General features: G+C 45.6%; 1 protein-coding gene across 3 annotated transcripts in view; it reads left to right on the top strand.

Moving 5' to 3' along the window:
* The window catches only part of RNF44 (ring finger protein 44), a 31,263-nt gene extending 18,246 nt beyond the window's left edge, over positions 1 to 13,017 (top strand). For 2 of the 3 annotated variants that reach the window (XM_051978999.1, XM_051978998.1), the window contains exons 2-11: positions 2,149 to 2,322; positions 2,879 to 3,095; positions 3,398 to 3,565; positions 6,556 to 6,729; positions 6,943 to 7,104; positions 7,209 to 7,345; positions 7,562 to 7,649; positions 7,863 to 7,984; positions 8,921 to 9,020; positions 9,548 to 13,017. In XM_051978999.1, the coding sequence (XP_051834959.1) occupies positions 2,216 to 2,322; positions 2,879 to 3,095; positions 3,398 to 3,565; positions 6,556 to 6,729; positions 6,943 to 7,104; positions 7,209 to 7,345; positions 7,562 to 7,649; positions 7,863 to 7,984; positions 8,921 to 9,020; positions 9,548 to 9,610 (1,338 nt within the window). In that variant the 5' untranslated portion in view covers positions 2,149 to 2,215 and the 3' untranslated portion in view covers positions 9,611 to 13,017. The remainder of the gene's footprint in view (positions 1 to 2,148; positions 2,323 to 2,878; positions 3,096 to 3,397; positions 3,566 to 6,555; positions 6,730 to 6,942; positions 7,105 to 7,208; positions 7,346 to 7,561; positions 7,650 to 7,862; positions 7,985 to 8,920; positions 9,021 to 9,547) is intronic. The other variant, XM_051979000.1, reaches the window with a different exon arrangement.
* Positions 13,018 to 20,135: the final 7,118 nt, after the last annotated feature.

The raw sequence follows: 20,135 nt of genomic DNA, 5'->3' as shown, positions 1-20,135 counted from the left end.
GGAGAGAAATCTCCACAGATGAAAATCCCCCAGCTTAATTTTGGGTTAGCCAGGATATGTCTAAGATAGGATTTGAATCTTCCAGGCGGCAATCTCTCTACAATTTCACCATAGTGTGGATTCCATTAAAATGACTGAATTTTTAAACCATGAAATTCAGCAACACTTATAAGCAATCCACCATGTTCCAAGAAAGTACAGAGTATTTATGCTGAAGTTAAAAGGAAAAGTGGACTCGATCCTGCTCTGAACTACTGCTAGTGAGAAATAACACATATACAAACAAATAAATTAGAAATAGGGACCAAAAAGAGCTATTCTGATGAGGTAGGGAGCCTTATTTTTTTTGCTGTTTTGTTTAGTTTTAGGGGTTTTTTTTTTTTTTTTTAGGTTACACATGTGCATTCATTTTTTACAAATTTCCATATCAGAAGTAAGGTTTGCAGAGAAAAATCAGAACAAAAGGGAAAACCCATAAGAAAAAAAGAAGAAGAAAAAAAGTGAAAATAGTTAAGTGTTGATCCACATTTGGGTCTCTGTAATTCTTTCTCTGGATGCAGATGGCATTTTCCATCCAAAGTTTATTGGAATTGCCTTGGATCACTGAATTGCTAAGAAGAACCAAGTCTATCATAATTGATTATCATACAGTCTTATTGTTGTGTTTAATGTTTTCCTGGTTCTGCCTGTTTCATTGAGCATCTCTTCATTTTTTATAGAAAAACTAATATTCCATTACTTTCATATGCCATAACTTACTCAGCCATTCCCTAATTTATAGGCAGATGCCACAAAAAGGGCTGCCACAAACACTTTTGCACATGTGGGTCCTTTTCTGTCTTTTATGATTTCTTTGAGACAGACTCGGTAGTTCCAGTGCCGGATCAAAGAGTAGGCACAGTTTGATAGCCCTTTGGACTTAGTTCCAAATTGTTCTCCAGAATAGTTGGGGCAGTTCACAACTCCACCAGCAATGCACTAGGATCCTCCATCTTCCCATATCCCTTCCGACATTTATCATTATCTTTTCCTATCATCTTAGCCAAAATGATAGGTGTGAGATGCTACCTCAGGGTTGTTTTACATTTCTCTAATCAATACTGATGAGGTCCCATAGCAGGTCACGACTCACAGTTTAAGAAGCTGGGATCTAGTCCTGATTTCTTTTTCAAAAGGGGAAATCAAGATCCACAGAAGGGAGTGACCCTTCCAAAATCATGAATTTCATCTTAATTAGAACAGCTCCGATTTAAAGCCAGTCTTTTTAACCGTCCTCTGAGTGTTTCACTGAGGAAACTTGAGATTCAAGATAGGAAGATTTGCACAAATTCACACATTAGAAAGATCACACAGAAGGAGCTTGAAAAAGGCTCCCACCAACAAAGCCTAGCAAGAGATAGAAAGAGAAATTCCATTTTAATTAACTGTAGAGTGACCAACCATAATTTCAGAAGCTTGCTGTCTACCTTCTTTTAACCGAGGGGTAAATGGATTCAAGATGCAGGAGACATTTTTGGGCATATGGTCAGTGCAAGGATTTATTTTAATTGACTATGCATGGTTGTTACCAGGTTTTTGTTTTGTATGGGGATGGAGGAAGAGCAAACTGATTTTTGTTAATTGGAAAAATATTGATTAAAAAAAGAATTAACTGCATATGGTGGGAAGAGTTATATGTATGTGTATTTGTGTATGGCAATGGTGCAGGCCATCCAAAAAAATAAAACCTTTGGTGAAAATATTTTGGGACCTCATTGTAAGTGAATGTGGGGTTTGTGAAATCATGATATATTATCAGCTAATATTGGTTATATACTTTATAGAATTTATATATTTAGAATATATTTTATAGAAATGGCACCCATTTCTGTACTGCCTTATGGTTTCCAAAATGTTTTCTTCTTCTTGGTTTTGTGTAGTGTGCCCTGTAAATGTCTTCTCCCATCTTCAGAGAAGGAAACAAAGGTGCAGAGAGGCAGGGAGTTACCCAAGATCTAAGACAGTCCTACAGCAAGGATTTGAAACGAAGCCTCCTGGCTCCAGCTCTTCTTGCCACTTCTAAGATTCCTAAGCCAGAAGTGTGCCAGGAAGACCCTGAGGTGGCTGAGGCTGGACCGGCCTTCACCTCTCTCCCCTTCCTTCCTGCAGGTCTGGCCTTTCTTTCTGTTGCACTACTGAGGTCCAGCTCTTTCCCCCCATCTTCCCGACGTCACCAATGCGACCATGGGAACTGGTAGTGAATAGGCGGCCACCCTCAGCCCCCTTCAACCAGCGCCGATTCGCCGGGGGACCTTGCAGTGCCCCAGCACACCTCAGGAGAAGGTAAGAGCCCTGATCCTTCTCATCACGGGAAGAGAGGGAGGCCATCCCACTCCATGTCTCTAGCCCTGGTGATCCAGAGGGGACCCAGGGTAGTGGTCAGACCATTGAAATTGGGGGATCCTGGCTCTTCTGCTTCTGTGACCCTGGACAAGCCATGATGGACAAGCCCACAATGACCTCTGAAGCACCCGCTCTAAATCCTGTGAAATAGAAGGCAGGATGCTGGGTTTTGCTCCCAGCTGTGCCCTTGACTCACTTTGTAAGAAATATCTGGGTTTACTTTCTCTTACAAATGAATCTACAGCTCTAAGTCCTGTGAATCTATAACGTCCCCCCAGCGGGGTCAGGGACCTCAGTGGTCCCTCTTGTCCCAAGTTTGCTGAGATTCCAAAAGGTACCACCCTCACACTCCCCACAGGAGGGGGCCTTAGGAGTCTAAGGGAAGAACCAAAGCAGTCTCCCAGCTGGCCTCAGACACTCACTGCCACTCCCCTGTCCCGAGCATCCCCCCTGGAGATGAGGTGGTCCTAGCCCGGGCCTCATCTCTGTGGTGCAGCCCCCCTGCCCGGCGCCAGTGGGGACGACGTGATCGCCCTTTGCCCAGCTTCTTCACCCAGGATGAAAGCTTCCTGTCGACGGCATTCCCCCCCCAGCTGCAGCCTCAGCACCTCCCCATAGAGGAGCCTCGCGCCTTTGCCCTCGCCAGCACATCACCCCGAATGCTCCATCCGGCTGCCCAGCAGACCCCATTCATGGTTGATCTTCACGACCAGGTAGGCCGTAATAAGTGGTGGAGTGGAGGGTCTCTATTATCCCCACCTCAGCCCCTAAGAGGGCAGCAGACCATTTCTGACATCAGACCTTGGCAACTCCAGGGATTGCTATCCCAGGAGAAAGGAGAGATTAACGATGTGGTAGAGGAGCCCTGACCCAGGAGTCAGCCGACCTGTGTTCAGCTTCTTTCTACCTGTGGGACGAGTCACTAAAATCTGCCTGGGCTCAGGCTCCTCAGCTGTAAAGTGAAGTGGCCAGCTTGGAGAAGCATGTCTTGAGATGTCTCATCTTCTTTTCTCAGGTGCACCAGGGGGCTGTCCCTCTGTCCTACACAGTCACCACAGTAACAACCCAAGGCTTCCCCCTCCATACGGGCCAGCATATCCCTGGGTGCAACACGCAGCAGCTCCCAGCATGCTCCGTGATGTTCAGCGGGCAGCACTACCCCCTCTGCTGCCTCCCACCCCCAGTGAGTGAACCTAAAAATGATTTCAGCCTGAGGGTCCCAGACGGGATTGGGGGGGAGGGTGCCCAGACTCTAGGTCTGACTAGAGTTTACAGGTGACCTCTGTTCTGGGCACAGGCCTTTCCACCAGGATTCTCAGAACTTCCTTGGGGGAATAAGGAGTTGGGGGCAGGGAAGAGAGCGCTGCATTGTTCTATAAAGAAAAGAGGCTCAACCTGGAGTCAGAGCCCAAGTTAAACTCTTCACTCTGGAGACTTAGTAGCTGAAAGAGGTTGGGCAAGACAGTTTCTCCATTGGTACAGAAAATACCTTTACCACTTCTCTCAAGGTATTGTTGGGAAGGCGCTTTTGTAGCCCCCAATCTTCTGATGGAACCTACTACCTTGGCTAGAGTGTGGGGAGGGGAGCAGGAGGTGGAGTTAGAAGCTAGCGGGACTTCATTGTCAGAGACTGCCACTCATTCTCAACTTTTCTTCCTCTCTCCCTCTTCCCTCCATGCGGAATCTCAAAGCTTTAATGGTTCATTGCAGCAGTACTCTGCTCCTAGCAAGGTTGGCAGCACCTGGTGAAGGACATGGGGTTACCTGAGCGCTGTCCCCAGTACCAACTGCAGGGCAGAAATGGCAGGCTGGAAGGGACTCTGGTAGACTTCCCCAGAGATCTTTCCCTGGGTACTGCTCTTCTGCTTACTGTTAAATCAGTGACTAGGAGGACAGCATCGTTGTCTGCTTAAAGATTTGCAGAGGAGACAGAGTTGAGGGGCCTGCTAACATACTAGATGACCTTTAATAGGGATTTAGTCTCGCATACATTAGAAAACCTCCTATGCAAGAATGAATTGGGGGAAGGACGGCTCAATGGTAGTTGGGGAGGGCAGAGGAGATTTGGGGGGTTTTTCCATTGGCTATCAGCTCAAAGCTAATGAGATCTTGCATTAAGAGGAGAAAGGCATCCTAAATGAGATGAGAACCCTTTTGTCCTCTGCCATGATCAGACCAATTTGCAGTGTTATATTCAGTCTGAGACACCACATTTTAGGAAGAACATTGACAGAATGTGGCCCAAATGTATCAGGATCACCCAGGAAAGGGGAGCTGGGATAATATGGGTCTCCAGATCATGCTATATGAGGATTAATAGAGGGACAAAACAACATCTACCCTGGGGAAGAGGTTAGAGAGAACATGACCTCATGTAGAAGAGAGAATTTCAGTCCCTTGGGGGAACTGATAGCAGTGGGTACAAAGTTGCAGGTGGAGACTTTGTCTCAATTTAAGGAAAAGATTCCAGAGAATCAGAATTACCCAAAAGTAGAATCGGCTATCTAGCTAATCAGCAAACACTGTGATTAAGCACCTACTGTGTACTAGTCATTATGCAGGGCCCTGGGAATACAGCATTCTGCTGGGACTAATGTTCTATGGGAAGGGAGCAGGGTATGTGAGATATATACGAAGTAAATACAAGGTAACCTTAGAGAAGGTATAGTAGCTGAGACCACCAGCAAAGATCTCCTGCCAAAGGTGGCATCTGAACCAAGTCTTAAATGGCAGCCAATTCAGTGGCTCCAGAACCTTCCAACATAGGGGACAGCAAATAGTGCCACAGACAGGGCCAGAATGTGAGAAGCAGCAGATTGGCCCGTGGTTGGGGGAGAGTTGAATTAAGGTGCCTAGAAAAGTCAAAGGGAGCCAAGTTGAAAAGAGCTTTAAAGGTGCTGATACTTGTTCCCGTAACCTGATAGCTTGCTGGAGCTCCCTGAGCAGTCAGGCTCAAACACCCACCTTATGGTCTTCTTCATGAAGATCACCTTAGTGGCTGTGGTTTGAGGAAAGGCTTAAAAGTGGGAGGAGAGACTTGAAGTAAGAAGGAAATGAGATGAAGATGTAATGGTCTTTTTCTATGAGGGGGTGATGAGGGGCTACACTTGGGTGATGGCTGTATCTGTTGGAGACAAGGGAACATATATAAGAGATTGTTCTCATTCAAAATGACCAATGGACAAGTCATGATTCAGGATTGCAGTTCAGAAGAAGGGTTAGAGCTAAAATATTCGATCTGGGAATTGACTGCATAGATGACCACTGTTGAACTCGTGAATGCTGAAGAGATGACCAGGCGGTAGAATGTAGAGAGAACAGGGCCTCCGAGAGCACCTTGAGGATCTCCATGTCATTGGTATGACAAGAGGGAGCAAAGGAGGCTGAGAGAGCAGGCAGACAAGTTAAAGACAGAGTGGGCATCAGTGTCAAAGGTTGCAGAAATGTCAAGGAGGATGAGGATTGAGAAGAGGTCATTGGATTTGGTGGTTATGAGATCCTAGTAACTTTGGATGGAGCAGTTTGAGACAAGTGAGGGTGGAGGCCAGACTGCAGAGGAAAGGTGAAAGCACCGTGTGGGAAAAAATGGCTTTTGTCCCAAGACCAGATGGGAAGAGAAAGCAGACCGTACTGTGGGTGTTTACTTAACATTATTTATTCAATAAATTAGTAGTTAGAGCAGGAGGTCCCAGATTCAAATGGTGCCTTTCTACCTTTTGTGTGACTTTTCTGAGCTTTGGGTTTTTCATGAATGAAGGAAAATGGATTAATCAAGTGATAACTTTGATAAACACTGGGAGATACAGATAGAAAACAGTCCCTATGCTTAGGAAGTGTACAATGTAATAGGACAAGATTATGCATTGGAGGGTTTGGCTTCAGTGGTCCTCAGGGTATAGCAACAAGTTAGATAGTAATACACCATCTTTAATATAGTTTTCATTGATAAAACTGTATGTGTTAACTGATATTATGAATCATTTGTATCTTAAGTAAAAACATGAGAAGTTTAAACTAAATGGTCTCTCAAGTCTATTTCAAAATCTTGTAATATAAACCTGCTCCCCCTCCCTCCACCTAACCCCTCACTACCAGTAGGAGAAGATACTGTCCTATCCTGGGATGAGGCTCTGACAAAAGGTCCTCTACCTTTCCATCTTTTTCTTTTTTCAGCTGATCCAGGCGTGTGCCATGCAACAGCTCCCCGTCTCCTACCAGGCGTTCCCCCCCCTCATCTCCAGTGACCATTATATCCTGCATCCACCACCACCAGGGCCCCCCCACCAAGCCACCCACATGGCTCCACTGGGCCAGTTTGTCCCCCTCCAACCCCAGCACCCTCGAATGGTAAGTGTGAGCAGGGGAAGGACCCAAAGTCCAAGTCAAGATGTCTAAAACAATCCCAAGCCTGGGAACCCAGACTCCTAGCTCCCTGTCCCCTCTAGAAGTCTACCATGTTCTTTCTTTTTCTTGTTTGTTTTCACTTCAATGAGAACCTCGTTCTTTGTCCTGCCTTTCAGTAGTCTCCTTTCCCAATTCCTGCTCTTGGTTTTTCTCCAGCCCTTGCAGAGGATAGACAATGATGTGGATCTTCGAGGGGAGCAGCACCCCATTGGGAGCTTCACGTACCCTGCCTCCCATCACACCCCAGCCCTCTCCCCTTCTGTCCCCCTGCATTACCTCCCTCATGAGCCCCTGCATCAGGAACTGCCATTTGGTGTGGTAAGTAGAAGGCCGGGGTGGAGGAGGAAGGGAATGGCACCGTCCCACCTGGGACGTCCCCTCTCTGTAGAGGTCTCTAGTGACCTTGGCTCCCTCTTTTGTAGCCATACTCTCATATGATGCCCCGGAGGTTGAGCACCCAGAGATACCGACTACAGCAGCCTCTGCCCCCACCACCCCCACCACCGCCACCGCCTCCCCCCCCACCAACCTATTACCCCAGCTTCCTGCCATACTTCCTGTAAGTACTCAGTGATCCCCACTGTCCAGTGTTGGGGGCTGATCCTATTGGAAACACAAAATTAAAAGCTTTTTATCTAGATCCTCCCCTTGGGCGCCCCAGGAACCTCTTATCTATCCTAACTTTGTGTCCCTCACACACCTTCCTCAGCCACCTCCCTGACTTACATCTCTTGGCATTAAGATCTCAGTCACTTATTTGCCCCTCTCTTTCCAGCTCAATGCTTCCCATGTCCCCAACAGCCGTGGGCCCCACGATCAGCCTGGACCTAGATGTGGATGATGTGGAGATGGAGAATTATGAGGTTGGGATCCAGGGCCTTGTGGGCATGTGGCTTCCAGATGGGGTGGGGGATGCAGTGGGCTCCCCCCAAGTCTCTGGAACTATGGAGGGGAAACCAAAAGCACCAGCCAGTCCCGTGCCCATACCTCCGCACCGACCTCTCCCCAGCCCCCTCTCTGGGGCCAAAGGCCCTGGGGGCTGCTAACCCCGCCCTCTTCCTGCTGCACCCCCACAGGCGTTACTGAACCTGGCAGAGAGGCTGGGAGAGGCCAAGCCCAGGGGACTCACCAAAGCCGACATAGAACAACTTCCGTCCTACCGATTCAACCCTGAGAGCCACCAGTCGGAGCAGACGCTGTAAGTGTCCTGTCCTGACTAGGCTGGGTCCATGGGGAGAAAGAATCTCCCCATTTCTTCTTCCCTGGGACAGGCCTCTGAAATGGGAGAAAAGGAGAGGCGCAGAGGGGAGCCATAGCTTCAACATGAAGAGTTATTACAAAAGGGCACTGAGCTCGAAACTTGGGCGATTGTGGGCAAGTCACACAGAAATCCCCCTAGTTCATCCCTCCCTTATCTCCCTGGCAAAGCTCCTTAGACCATCCCATACGTAGAGTATATAAAGAAAGCCCTAAAACGCTGGTGTTGGGAAGGATCTTGGACTACAGAAGGAAGAGTCTCAGGGTTGTTGGAAACCTTAAAACAGAGCACCGGAGCTCAGGAGGGAAAACAATTAAGGCCAGAGAAAGGGCTTCTTATCCAAAGCAGCAAAGGGGCACAGGGGGCAGAGCATCAGGCCTGGAGTCGGGACAAGGCTGGAGCACAAATCTAGCCTCGGACACCTGGGAGTTGTGTCAACTCTGGGCAAGTCATCTCTCTGTCACAGTTTCTTCAGTTGTAACATAGGACTGAAAGTAAGACTCTATAGGTTTGTCATGAAAATAGAGATCCCGTGTAAAGTGTTCACTCAGCACCTGGCCCATAGTAGGTGCTTAACAACTGCTGACTCCCCGTGCCTCCCTTCCCAGTGAGTAAAGGAACGGCCACGGCATCCCTGGACTCCTTTCCCTGGGCCTCACTTTCCCAATCAGTGCCCAGAGGACTCTGGCTGGGGAGGGTCACCTTCCTCCCTCCAGTTTGGCTTGCTGCTAATGAGCCCTCAGCGTGGATGCTGCCTCCACTGGAATGAACGCCGCCATTTGGCACAAAACCGCGAGCTGGGGATGGCCTTTTCTCCCTCCCCTGACTACTCGGCCCTGAATGCAGGGTAAGCTGGCTCCCTTCTCTGTCCTGCAGGTGCGTCGTCTGCTTTAGTGACTTTGAGGCCCGGCAGCTTCTCCGAGTCCTCCCTTGTAACCACGAGTTCCACGCCAAGTGTGTGGACAAATGGTTAAAGGTGAGTAACCGCGGGCCTTGTTGCACACTGGGGAGGTGGGGGAGAGCAGAGCCTCGGCACCCCTGCAGCACGTGTCCACACTGGGACCCCCTGGGGTGGGAAGGGGCCTCCAAAGTACACCGGGAGGCCGAGTGAGCTAGAGCTGGAAGGGATCCTAGAGGCCTTGGAGCCCATTCCCTTATTTTATGAAAGAGCTTGAGGCCCATGGAAGGGAGGGGCTAAATGTGCACACCTGAGATCTGAACCTTGGGTGGTCTGCCTCCAAAGCCGGGACTCTTCACTGCCTCTTTGGAAGAGGGTTTTGTAAAACACTGACTTTGCAGGCAGATCAGTGCTATGGAGCAATAGGAAAATGGTAGAGAGATAGAATGGACACACTTGACACCTAGTGATGTTGCAGACTGAGAAGTCCTCTGGGCAGACAGGCAGATCAGAAGCCGGGAGATTCCCAGCTCTTCTCTCTCCTTCACACACACACTCATACTCCAGTCTAATGGGCTCTCTTGGCCTTTCTCTGCCCCCTTCAGGCAAACAGGACCTGCCCTATCTGCCGGGCAGACGCCTCCGAAGTACACCGGGAGGCCGAGTGAGCTCGGTCCCACAGCCCTGGAGGCCCAGAGAATCTTGGGCTCGTGGCCCAGGAGTGGGGGCGGGGCCCAGCTCTGTTACCACCCCCCCTTGTTCCCCTGGAGCCCCCTCCTTGGATTGGCTGAGAAGCCGGACAGCGTCAGACCCTGGATTCCCATCCACTCTGGGCCAGGCCGGGCCACAGCCACCTGTGCCCCCAGAGCGGGGTTTGGGCTCTGGCCAGTCCTGTCCTTGAGGAGAAGAGCTGCTACCCACATGTTTACCAGCCTCCAAAGACTCCTCCCACCTCTTCCCGCCCACTGCTGCCACTGCCGCCACTGCGGGGCTGCCTCAGTATTTGAAACTCGGTGGAGTTTCCTGCTCGGGTCTGTCTCATTTTGCCTCTTGTTTCTCTCCCCTCCGCTGCCCGGCTCTCCCCTCCCTCCCTCAGGGCAGGCAGGACATCCTCAGATATCTGGAGGCTGCTGCCCCTCCCCACCCCTGGCTGGCTTCTCCTTCCCCTTTCCACCAGAGGAGCACCTGGTTTCCTCCCTCCTTTCTTCTTGCAAAGAATGCAAGAGATGATGGAGAAACTGGTGGCCAGATGGGGCGCTGGCCGCCCCTTCCCCCCACCCCCAAGCATTGACAGACAGGTGTGCTGGTCAAGCCCACGGGGAATAGGGCCTGAGCTAGTGTGCCAGGGTCAATGCCACTGGTTCCTGTCTGCCCCGATGAACTTTCTTTTGCACTGAAATGGGGTTGATTCTGGCCAGCTCCTGCCTGCCTGATTTCTATGGACAAGAGAGGATGGGTTTAGAAATCTCTTGACTCTCTCTTGGCCTTGGGGCAGGGCAGTATTGGAGCAGTCAGGGGAAGACTTCCCCACTCCCTGCACCAGCCACAGCTCTGGAGGATTCCCTCCTCCCCCAGTGACCACCATCTGTCATGGCCTTTGGTCTGGAAAGGAGAAGTCTGTTCTCACCCGTCTTCCCAACTCCCCTGGGCCCTTGGGTTGGGGCAGGAAGGCCCTCGACACCTTCCTCACCCCTCGGAATACCCAGTTGGGAGATGGGGAAAGGGAGGAGATGGGTAGGTACAGGAGGGCTGAACATCATCCTCATGCCCTCATCATCTCCCCAATGCTACATTCCAGCCCATCCTGGCCTCGAAACCCTCCCCCCAGCTCCAGGGCAGTAGAGAATCCAGGCTGGCTCTGGAGACAGCTGGAAAGATTGTCCATCTTGGGGCAACCAACAAACAGCAAAGCACTGTAGTGGAGGGGAGGTCTTCTCCCTCCTCTCAAGGTGAGCCAGGGGGATTTCCCCTCTCCCCAGGAGAATGGATGCCCTGGATTTGTCCCTGAATGGGAATGGTGCATGGGGAGGGCCACCCAAAGCAGGGGCCTTGGCAGCTCTTCCGGATGTGGAAAAGGGGGTGCAAGGCAGGGGCAGGAGGAGAGACGAGAGCTGTCCCCCAGCTCCCAGATTCTCCCCAGCCTGTTTGCATGATGTGTTAAGCAGCAGTTTGTGTTTTTTTTTTTTTTTCCAAAATCGTGTGTGGGGTGTTTTTTGTTTGTTTCTTTGTTCCCCCCCATTTTTGTTTCTTTTGGGGTTTAAAACAAAAACCAAGTGTTAGCATTAGTGCAAGGAAGATGAGGAGGCCCTACCCCTAACCCTGTAACCTGTGTAAATGTTCACCAATAATATGCATGCGTGTGCGCCCAGGCCAGCCTAACCCAGCCCAGCCAACTGTGGGGCAGGCATGGAACATGGGGGGCCAGGGCAGGGTGTCTATGCTCAGCCAATAACTGCCATGCATTGTACTGCACATGTCCACAGACGCCTGACCAGGACCCAAAGCCGTTCCGGGCATTTTTATTCTCCTGTTCCCCCTCTTTTAACATAGCCAGGGTGGAGAAACTGAGGCGTGAAGGTAAAGGTGAGCCAGGCCCTGGGGAGAGAAGGCTCAGTGATTGAGATTCATAGCTCACCCAAGAGGCCCTCCTTCCCCAGCAAAATCAGGCCTGTAGCTCCCGGGAGCCCCATTGTCAGGAGGGGTGAGATAGCTCAACTTCCCTCCAGGGGAAGCAGGGAAGAGAGCCCAACTTGCCCCTCTTCTTAGGGTGGGAAGGTATCTCTCCCCATTCTGAGGCAGGAGTCTTGTCTCCCTTCTGGCTTAGGGGACCATCTTTGAGGAACAGCATGGTGCCTCCAGGGGCTCCCTTTGATGGGTCCTCCACAGCAGCCAACCCAGCCCCTTTCCTCAGTCCCACCTTCACCTCCCCCAGCTCACCAGGACACCACCTGCAAATCGAACTGGGTGTAGGGCCTGGCACATCCGAGCAGGCTGTTCCCCTCAGCCTCCCCTTCCCCAGGCTCCTGTTGCCTCAGGAATGGCCCAAACACCGAGTTCTCTTAAACACAGTGGCCCTCCCCCTTGGCCTGGGTGGGGTCCATCTGCTGTGTTCCAGAACTCTCTGGGACCAGCTCCTCTCCTCTCCCTACCCCCACCGCTTGCCACAGAGAACCCAAAGTCTTACTGTATATATTACGCCAGGTGACATTTCTATATTTATAGCCAACAGTGTTGAGAAACCCATCTGTTTAACTCCTCCCCCCCGACCCCCACCCTGGACCCCGAAAGGTGAGCCTCTCACGGAGTCTAACCCACCCACCCTTTCCCTGCCCCCCCTTACGGTTCCCTGTCAGGCGGATCGAAAGGCTCACAGCTCCTGGGCTGCAGAATTTATCCTGATGAGCAGCTAGAAAACAAAACAAACAAAAAAAAATTAAAAAGAGATCCTTGAAAAAGAGAAAAAAAAAAAAAAGAAAAACCAATATTTAGGATGTTTGTGATTTGCTGACCGCGCTGTAGATGCCACTGTTACCAATGATTTCCTGTGGTGGGGATGGTGCATTGTTTACTGTTTTTAAGTTCTCACACCCCTGGGCCTGGCGGCTGAGGGCCAGCCCCTCTGCCCATCTGCCCCGCCTGGGGCCCGTGTTCTGTGTTAGAAAGTTTTTATATATATATATAAATACCTATATATATATATATAAATATATATATATAATTTTTTTTGGCTCTGTTACTTGCACATTTTACAGTTACCTCATTTTCCCCATGTATGTATTTGAAAAAAAATGCTAATATATAGAGAAAAAAATGGTTCTTAAAAGCTCTAAACGTGTGGTTTCGATTTTGTTCTCTTCCATTCCATTGGACCCATCCTGGTTTGTAGCATTTACCATAACTAGTATGTTGTATTATATATGTGGATACTGATTGAAATTTTTAACAGATTTGTACTTTTTTTAAAAGGAAAGTTGCTAGTTCTGCTTGACCAAGTAGTGCAATCATTATTTTTTTTAATGTTGTGGCTGATTTAACAGGGATATTCACTAATAAATGTATGATGTATACCAATACAGACCTGAGTGCCCCCATTATGGTGAGTGTGTATGTGTGTGTATGTGTGACAGGGAGGGGTGGTTGGGATCCAGGCTTGATTAGTTATGTGACCTCTGTTCAAATATTTCAGAGCTTTGTGTCTCTAAAGGGGTTGGTTGCATAGACATTCTTTGTCCCTAAGATGTAACTGGTGCTCAGTGACCTCCAGGGATGGGGAAGTTTTCATCTCCCTAGATGACCCATTTTCCTTTAAGACAAATCTACAAGTCTATATATGAAACTGAAACCTGGCTTCCCAGCAAAAATCAAGATCTGCTGAGGACAAGGAGGAGAATAAGTTTAATATCCCTTCATCACAGCCCTTCAGATATAAATGAATGGAAATGGTGATTGATTGATCATATCTTTTCCCTACCCTATTTTTTAGGTTTCCACACCCTTTCACGTAATATCAATCATTATGTGACATCATAGTCCCTTATCCCCTTTCCCAACTCAGTCGCCTTTCTCTAAACAAATGTCAACATATTCTCCCTAAAAATTTACCTAAACTTGAACGCAAACTTCTTGATGATGGCTGACCAGGTCAGAGGACAATAATCATATCTAAGCACAATCGCTATCATCATCTTTTTGTTTCCAGTCTCCCCATCAATCATTACTGAAAAGATCGCCAGATCTTTTTGCAAAGTCCAGTTCTGATTATTCTTTGCTCAAAACCCTTCCAGAGTTCATTCATTGCATCAAGGATCAAATCTGACTCCTCAAAACCTATCAGACTCTGATCTTGACCTTATTTCCCCTTACCTCCTTACACAAACCTGCTCTGAGTAAACTCATGATTCACTCCCCCATCAATCATTCACATGCTACCCTTTTTCTTTCTTGCCATTTCGACCTTTAAAATGCCTCCATATCCCTCCACTCCTCAAAATTCTACACTTGTAAATATGCAGAAGTCAACTAACACTACATATCTTCATAAAGGTTTCTCCAGTCACTCTTCTGAACTCCCAAGTTGGGAGGGATGAAAACAGGAAAGAAACCCTTTCAAGTTCCCACTGAAATGGAAGCTATCAAGAGCTGGAAGAGATCAAGGCCTACATCATTTTTACAGATGAGGAAATAGGAAGCCCCAAAGTAAAGGAACTTCTCTGTGTTCATTTTAAAGTATGACATTCTGCTAGGAATTGGCAGATAATGTAGACTCCTGATAAGGCTAAGGCTTCCTGAATGATGCTCTCCAATGAGGCTGCCTTTCAACATACTGGGGGCCACTTGTGGTATATACTGGCAGTATGACCCTGGCCATGTTACTTCTTAATGGTTTTGCAATTCTTTAAATTGCAGCAAATCTGCAGGCCTGAACTGGTAAGTTTTCTTGTTTAAGAGTTATCTATTATTAGTGAAATTACAAATTACAAGTTTCTGTTCCTACCCTAATTGGAAGAAAGTTGGAAACTTTTTAGATCTTAATAATAGAGAACATAAGATGGTAAATTTTTGAATTTCAAGTTTTATTTTAAAATATTTTGAAAAAGGATAGTTGGGGACAAAGGAATGGTTTGTGTTAAACTTAACACGTCAGAGAGAGGGCACTTGCCCCAGCTGACATGGGATATGTAATGATTGCCTGGATATAACAAGCTCAGACATCCTGCCAAAAGAGGTACCATCTTTGAGTCCCCAGCCAGAAGGAACTTCCAAGGAACAACTTTACCCAGTATCCCAGAATGCTGACTTTGGCCCTATGGGCAGTAGCAACACTGGCTGCAATTACAGAAACATTTTTCTTTAAAAGTAGTCATAATAGATATTCTGTAACACAGATTATAGAGCAAATACCATAAAAAAGAGAAGATGGAAGAGAAGAGAAAGGTGTTATGAGAAGAGAGAGAAATGAAGTAAACAGGAGCAGTAGAGAGGAACAGTTTGGAATAAGGGAAAAGAGGAAATGCAAATAAGGCCTAGGGAAGAGTGACTTCAAACATGGCTTAGGGCAGTAACTAGAAGTCCTTGAAGTTCCCACTGTGAGCATCTTTTCTTTCAGTTGATCTGGTGGAGTCAGTACAATTCCACTGAATTCTCCCCATCCCCACAAGTCTGTATTCAAGTCTTCTCAAATACCTGATACTTTCAGGAAACAGATATCCTGGAGCTAGGTAAGGAAGCTTCAAAACACTGTTTCTGATTCAGTTGGTGGGTAGTAGGATTCTGTGGTACCAAGATTTGTTCTCTCAGACAGGTGTATAGACACCCACCCACCCTTACAGGGATGACTTTGGGGGAACATAATCTCTCTCTTTGGCCATTTAGTATAAAATTAGAAAATATAGTATAGTATTAAAAAAGGTGGGAGCAAATCCAAGGTTCTTTTTCAAACATACAGTACAGCCTTGGGAAAAGAACTTTCCTTTTTTATTACTCAGTTTATTCCCAGATTAATCTAAATAAACAGGATCTCTTTTAGTTCTGACGTCACATGACAAATTCTGTCTTTGAGATACGACAGTACCAACTTCTTTAGATAATCTGGGGAGGGAGGTCAAAGGACCTAAGAAGGTTGAGCAAAGTTCCTTGCTCTTCTATAAAATAAAGGACTTGGTCCAGATTGCTACGGTTTTTCCTGTTCCAAATACTATAACCTTCAATCACACCCTACCCCACCTCATCCTTGACTACATGAGTCGGTGTTCTCAGGATCTAATTATATTGGGGGCCTGTCTGCAAATCCATTAAATCAAGCTGAGGATAAAAGGTCAAGGTCAGAATTCAGGATCACTCTTCCTTATACAAGACAAAATGATAATGTAAAACAATCCAACTAGTCTTATTGTCACTCTACATCAAATCACTTTCAACAAGCTCCTTTTTAAGAGAGATTTACTAAAACCTTTGCAGAGCCCAAACTAGGAAGGAAACAGGAATAAAACCTAGTCCTTTTCCTTGGTTAGCAGAGGAGAGGAAAAGGATCAAAATCACTAGAATACAAAACTATGTAGTCAGTTTTAGAATTGGGAACCTTGATGGTCCTTCCCCATCCATTCACCTATTCCATGAATTACATGAATTTTGTACATAACTGACCAGGATTACAGGGATTTCCTCCACCTCCAACCCCAATTGCACCCTCAATACCCTCAATTCTCCGTTTGAGCAAAGCTGATAGAAGCTGCAGGGGGATTAAGAATAGGCTAAACTTTTTTTGGAAAGAGACATATAGGCCCCCAAGATACAACAGGGAGAAAATGGGGAGTTCCTAAAGGAATACTATTGAAAAATAAACTCATTCCTATGGGGCTGAAAAAACTAAGCATAAAGATAAAACCAGATCAGGGTCTTTCATTGGCAGTCTTGGAACTGGAAAAAACAAGTATTTATTAAGTTATCTAACAGGCATTGTTACTTTAAATTTCTTTTTGATCTTCACAGCTCTCATGAGGTAGATGCTATTAGAACCCCCATTTTACAGATGAGAATAATGAGGCAAATAAGTGATTTGTCCAGGATCACACAGCTAGTGTCTGGGCAGGTTTTTGAACTCGGGTCATTTGCTGCCTCAAAGGAGCCTTGGAAGCATTCTCCTACCTGTGGGGTAAGCAGACAGGTGAACAGCAGCAAGAGATGACAATGAGAATTCCAAATGGAGAAGCAGAGATGGACTAAGGTCAGTGAAAAAAAATGAGGATGTTTGTCATCATCTGTTGGGAGCTGAGAACTGGAAAAAAGATTCCAACAGTCTCCATAGAAGATAAGTACCAACGAGTCAAGAAATTTGCAGTGGGAGTTCCATCTATTGAGTGTTCTAAGTGAAAAAGTTACAAGCCTGCAGGGAGAGATGCTCACTGGTTGGTGCCATTCCAAAACTACTTTCTGCATCTAGCCAACATAGACTCAGTTTGTTTTAATCTTTAAATAAACTATTACTTTATATGAGCCTTACAATTTAGCTACATTTAAGGAAAACTGGTGGTAATACACTGGGTAGACTCAGGAAGTTCTTTAATAGAATGACACATGACAGGAATAGGAATTGTCAGATATTTCTTTGTGGGGCAAGGAAGGAAAATAATTTATGTCATTGGGAAATAATGTGGAAAAAGAAAGTAGCAATAAAACACTTTTTAAAAAAGTGTTTCATGGGAAGAAAAGATTTGAAAGATAAGCTATGAATGCCAGGATAATATATCTATATTTTATTTTCCAGACACTGAGAAGATGAACCTTTTAAAGCAGGGGTAAGTAGACATGAGGCAACTGTGTATTAGGAAGTTGTCAAAATGTACAGGATTGGAGGGGGAGATTGGAAAGAGACACTAGCTGGAGCCTCCCACAATTTGCCACTTAATCTAAATGTGAGCAAACAAGGGTCTACAGGACCTTGAAGAATGTATCCTTTAAAATAGGCAGCCCTAGAGATATCATGCCAAAGTTAAGTTGAATGGAAAACAGGAAAATAGCACTAGACCCTCTGTAATCTCTAATTCAAATGACATGCCTTCTATAACACTCTTGACACCTCCAGTCCCACCCCCAATAGTGGGAAACTCACCACCTCTGATGTAGTCCTTATCTAACTCATCTTCCACAACATAACTTCAAATACTTGTGACCATGTGTGTGTCCCTCTTTCCACTGAGCACCAAAATTTTTTTAAATGTTAGGATTGGAAGGGATGGTTGAGATTAGACCATTATTTTTTCACCCTCCTGGAGTCTACAAGTTCCCAAAAGGGTTCATCTTTATTTTCATTAAATTCCAAATGAAATTTGCTATATTCTTTAATTATGAAGGAAGGCAACAATCCACAAGTGTTAACAATACTAATGACACTTTGTCACCAATAGAAACTGTTGCAGATATATGGTAGCTAGGTGGTTCACTAATTAATCGGGTGGACTTGGAATAAGGAAGTCTAGAGATTGAATCCAGCAAAAACACTTGTTAATGTGCCACAATGGGCAAACCATTCAACTTTTGTGCCTCAGTTTCCTCATCAATAAAACAAGAATAATAGCATCTACCTCCCAGTGTTATGAAACAATGAAGTGCTTTGCAAACTTCAAAGTACTATATGAATGTTATTATTCTATCTCAAATATTATATATGCTCATTATTACTTCAAAATTACTGTATTAGAGACCTGCTGTTAGATATATTATCACAATTTAAGAAACTTTTGATAACTGTTTTACCATAACTAGTTTCCTTCCTTGGTGATCTAATCTATTTAATTTTATGCACTTAAAAGTACTATTCTGAGAAGGGATCCAGAGGCTTCACCAAACTTCCAAAGAGGTCCAGGAATGATAAAAAGTGTTTAAAAAAAACCAACTTATTTTTTCCTGGCATTTTCTGGATGAGGAAACTAGGACCCAAAGAAATGAATTTGCCTGTCACACAATTAAATAGCAAAAAACTGGAAAATAAACTGAGATCCAGGTTCTCAGGATTGAATACAAAATACTAAATGTGGTCTGAGCAGAATATAAAGCGGTAGGATTATTTGGGGTGTTTTGCCTCTATTAATGCAACCTAAGGTCCCACTAGCTATTTTAGTTGCCTGTCATGAAGTTCCACTTCATAGAACTTTCAGTCCACTAAAACCTTTGGGTCTTTTCCCACTTGATTTACTGTCTAATACTTGTGCTGTTGGATTGTGTTTTAAAATCCATTTACTTCACAATTGATTTTTGCAGAGACCCCAAACTGTTCAGTTACTGGATGCTTCATTCAGGTCCTTTCTGAAGTTCTTCCCATGCACCTTCAGCCCTGTCCTTTATATGGAAAAAAGCCTATTTCACAAAACAGATATATTAGCTTATTCCATTCTTGTTTGCAAGTATGTGAAGCTTCTGTGGTTAGAACCCGGATAGTAATTCCTCTGTGTAGTTTAGCTATTAGCAAAGTGCTGGGAATATATAAACACCAATCTAATATCTTGATTAACAATCTGGGAGCCAAATTCCTTTATAATGAAGTAAACTGTCACCCACTCCCTCAGTCCCTCTCTCCCTCCCTCCCACACACACTTCTATCAGAATGAGAAGAAGCCTTAGAAATCTAGCTCAAACCAAATGGTAAGACAAAGTAATATGACTGGAGTCACAGTGCACATTAATAGTACTTGTTTAGACTTGCTCCAGAACTTGGCAACATCTTCCTAACACCCCCAACAATTTTCCAGCTGTTAGGCTGCTTTGAGATAAACTTGACTTTCGGTTCCTGCCCTGAAGGCCCATGAAATTTTTTCTTGGGGGGGGTAGGGGGAGGTGGGGAAGAGGAAGTTAAGGGGAACTACATTTCAGTATAATTTGATTTCCATATGTATTTCATTTATAAACATTATTTAGAGACTTCACAGACTGTCAAAATGATTCATGGTAAGACAGGTTAAGAACCCGATTGAGACCAATTCTGTTTTTACCAAAGAAAAAGGGCCCTTGAGAAGGGAAGTGATTCACATAAAGTCAAATAGTAAATCAGTGATTTGAATTAGGATCATGATTTCAAAGGAGACAGTGTTCTAGGTTCAAGATCCATATTTCTGCACAATTGAGGCAAACTCAGCTTGGAAATAAACTGGTCAATCTATTTATCTTCAGCTACTTGAAAACTTTCTGTCCCTTTTTCTCTTCTCAAACTATTCTAAAGGCCATAACCTACTACTTTCTCATCACTACACAATGGAAGAAGCCATATATGGAGCAGAGCTCTCTTTTGCAAGTTCAGGATACCTCAATTAGAAGATGTTGACCAATAAAAACTTGATGTCTAAAGTGGCAAGGACAAGAAGCCGTTTTTGGGTGCTGTTAACAAGTGAGGAGTGAGTCTGAAACTATACAGACATGATACAGCTTTCTGATGAAAAAGCTAAGTTGTTTTTTAAAAAGGTTACGAGCTAGCAATATGGTACAAATACTGCTTAAATTACCTATATTACTACTTATTCATCTACATTTACTGATGACTTCAATACTCAAAAAGATGCATAATTTTATCAGCATAGTATTACTGCTTTTACTCTTTAAAAAGGCAGTATTTCCTGAGTTGCTATGGCAAAAAGTTACCTGGTAATAAACCTTCCGATGATGAGCCTCATTTAAGTAGACTATTTGAGAGCCCTTCCAGCTTTA

The sequence above is a fragment of the Antechinus flavipes genome, chromosome 2 (genome assembly GCF_016432865.1).
Source record: "Antechinus flavipes isolate AdamAnt ecotype Samford, QLD, Australia chromosome 2, AdamAnt_v2, whole genome shotgun sequence".
Classification (NCBI taxonomy): domain Eukaryota; kingdom Metazoa; phylum Chordata; class Mammalia; order Dasyuromorphia; family Dasyuridae; genus Antechinus; species Antechinus flavipes.
The sequence above is the reverse complement of the archived record's forward strand: the minus strand, read 5'-3'. Positions and strand labels throughout refer to the sequence as shown.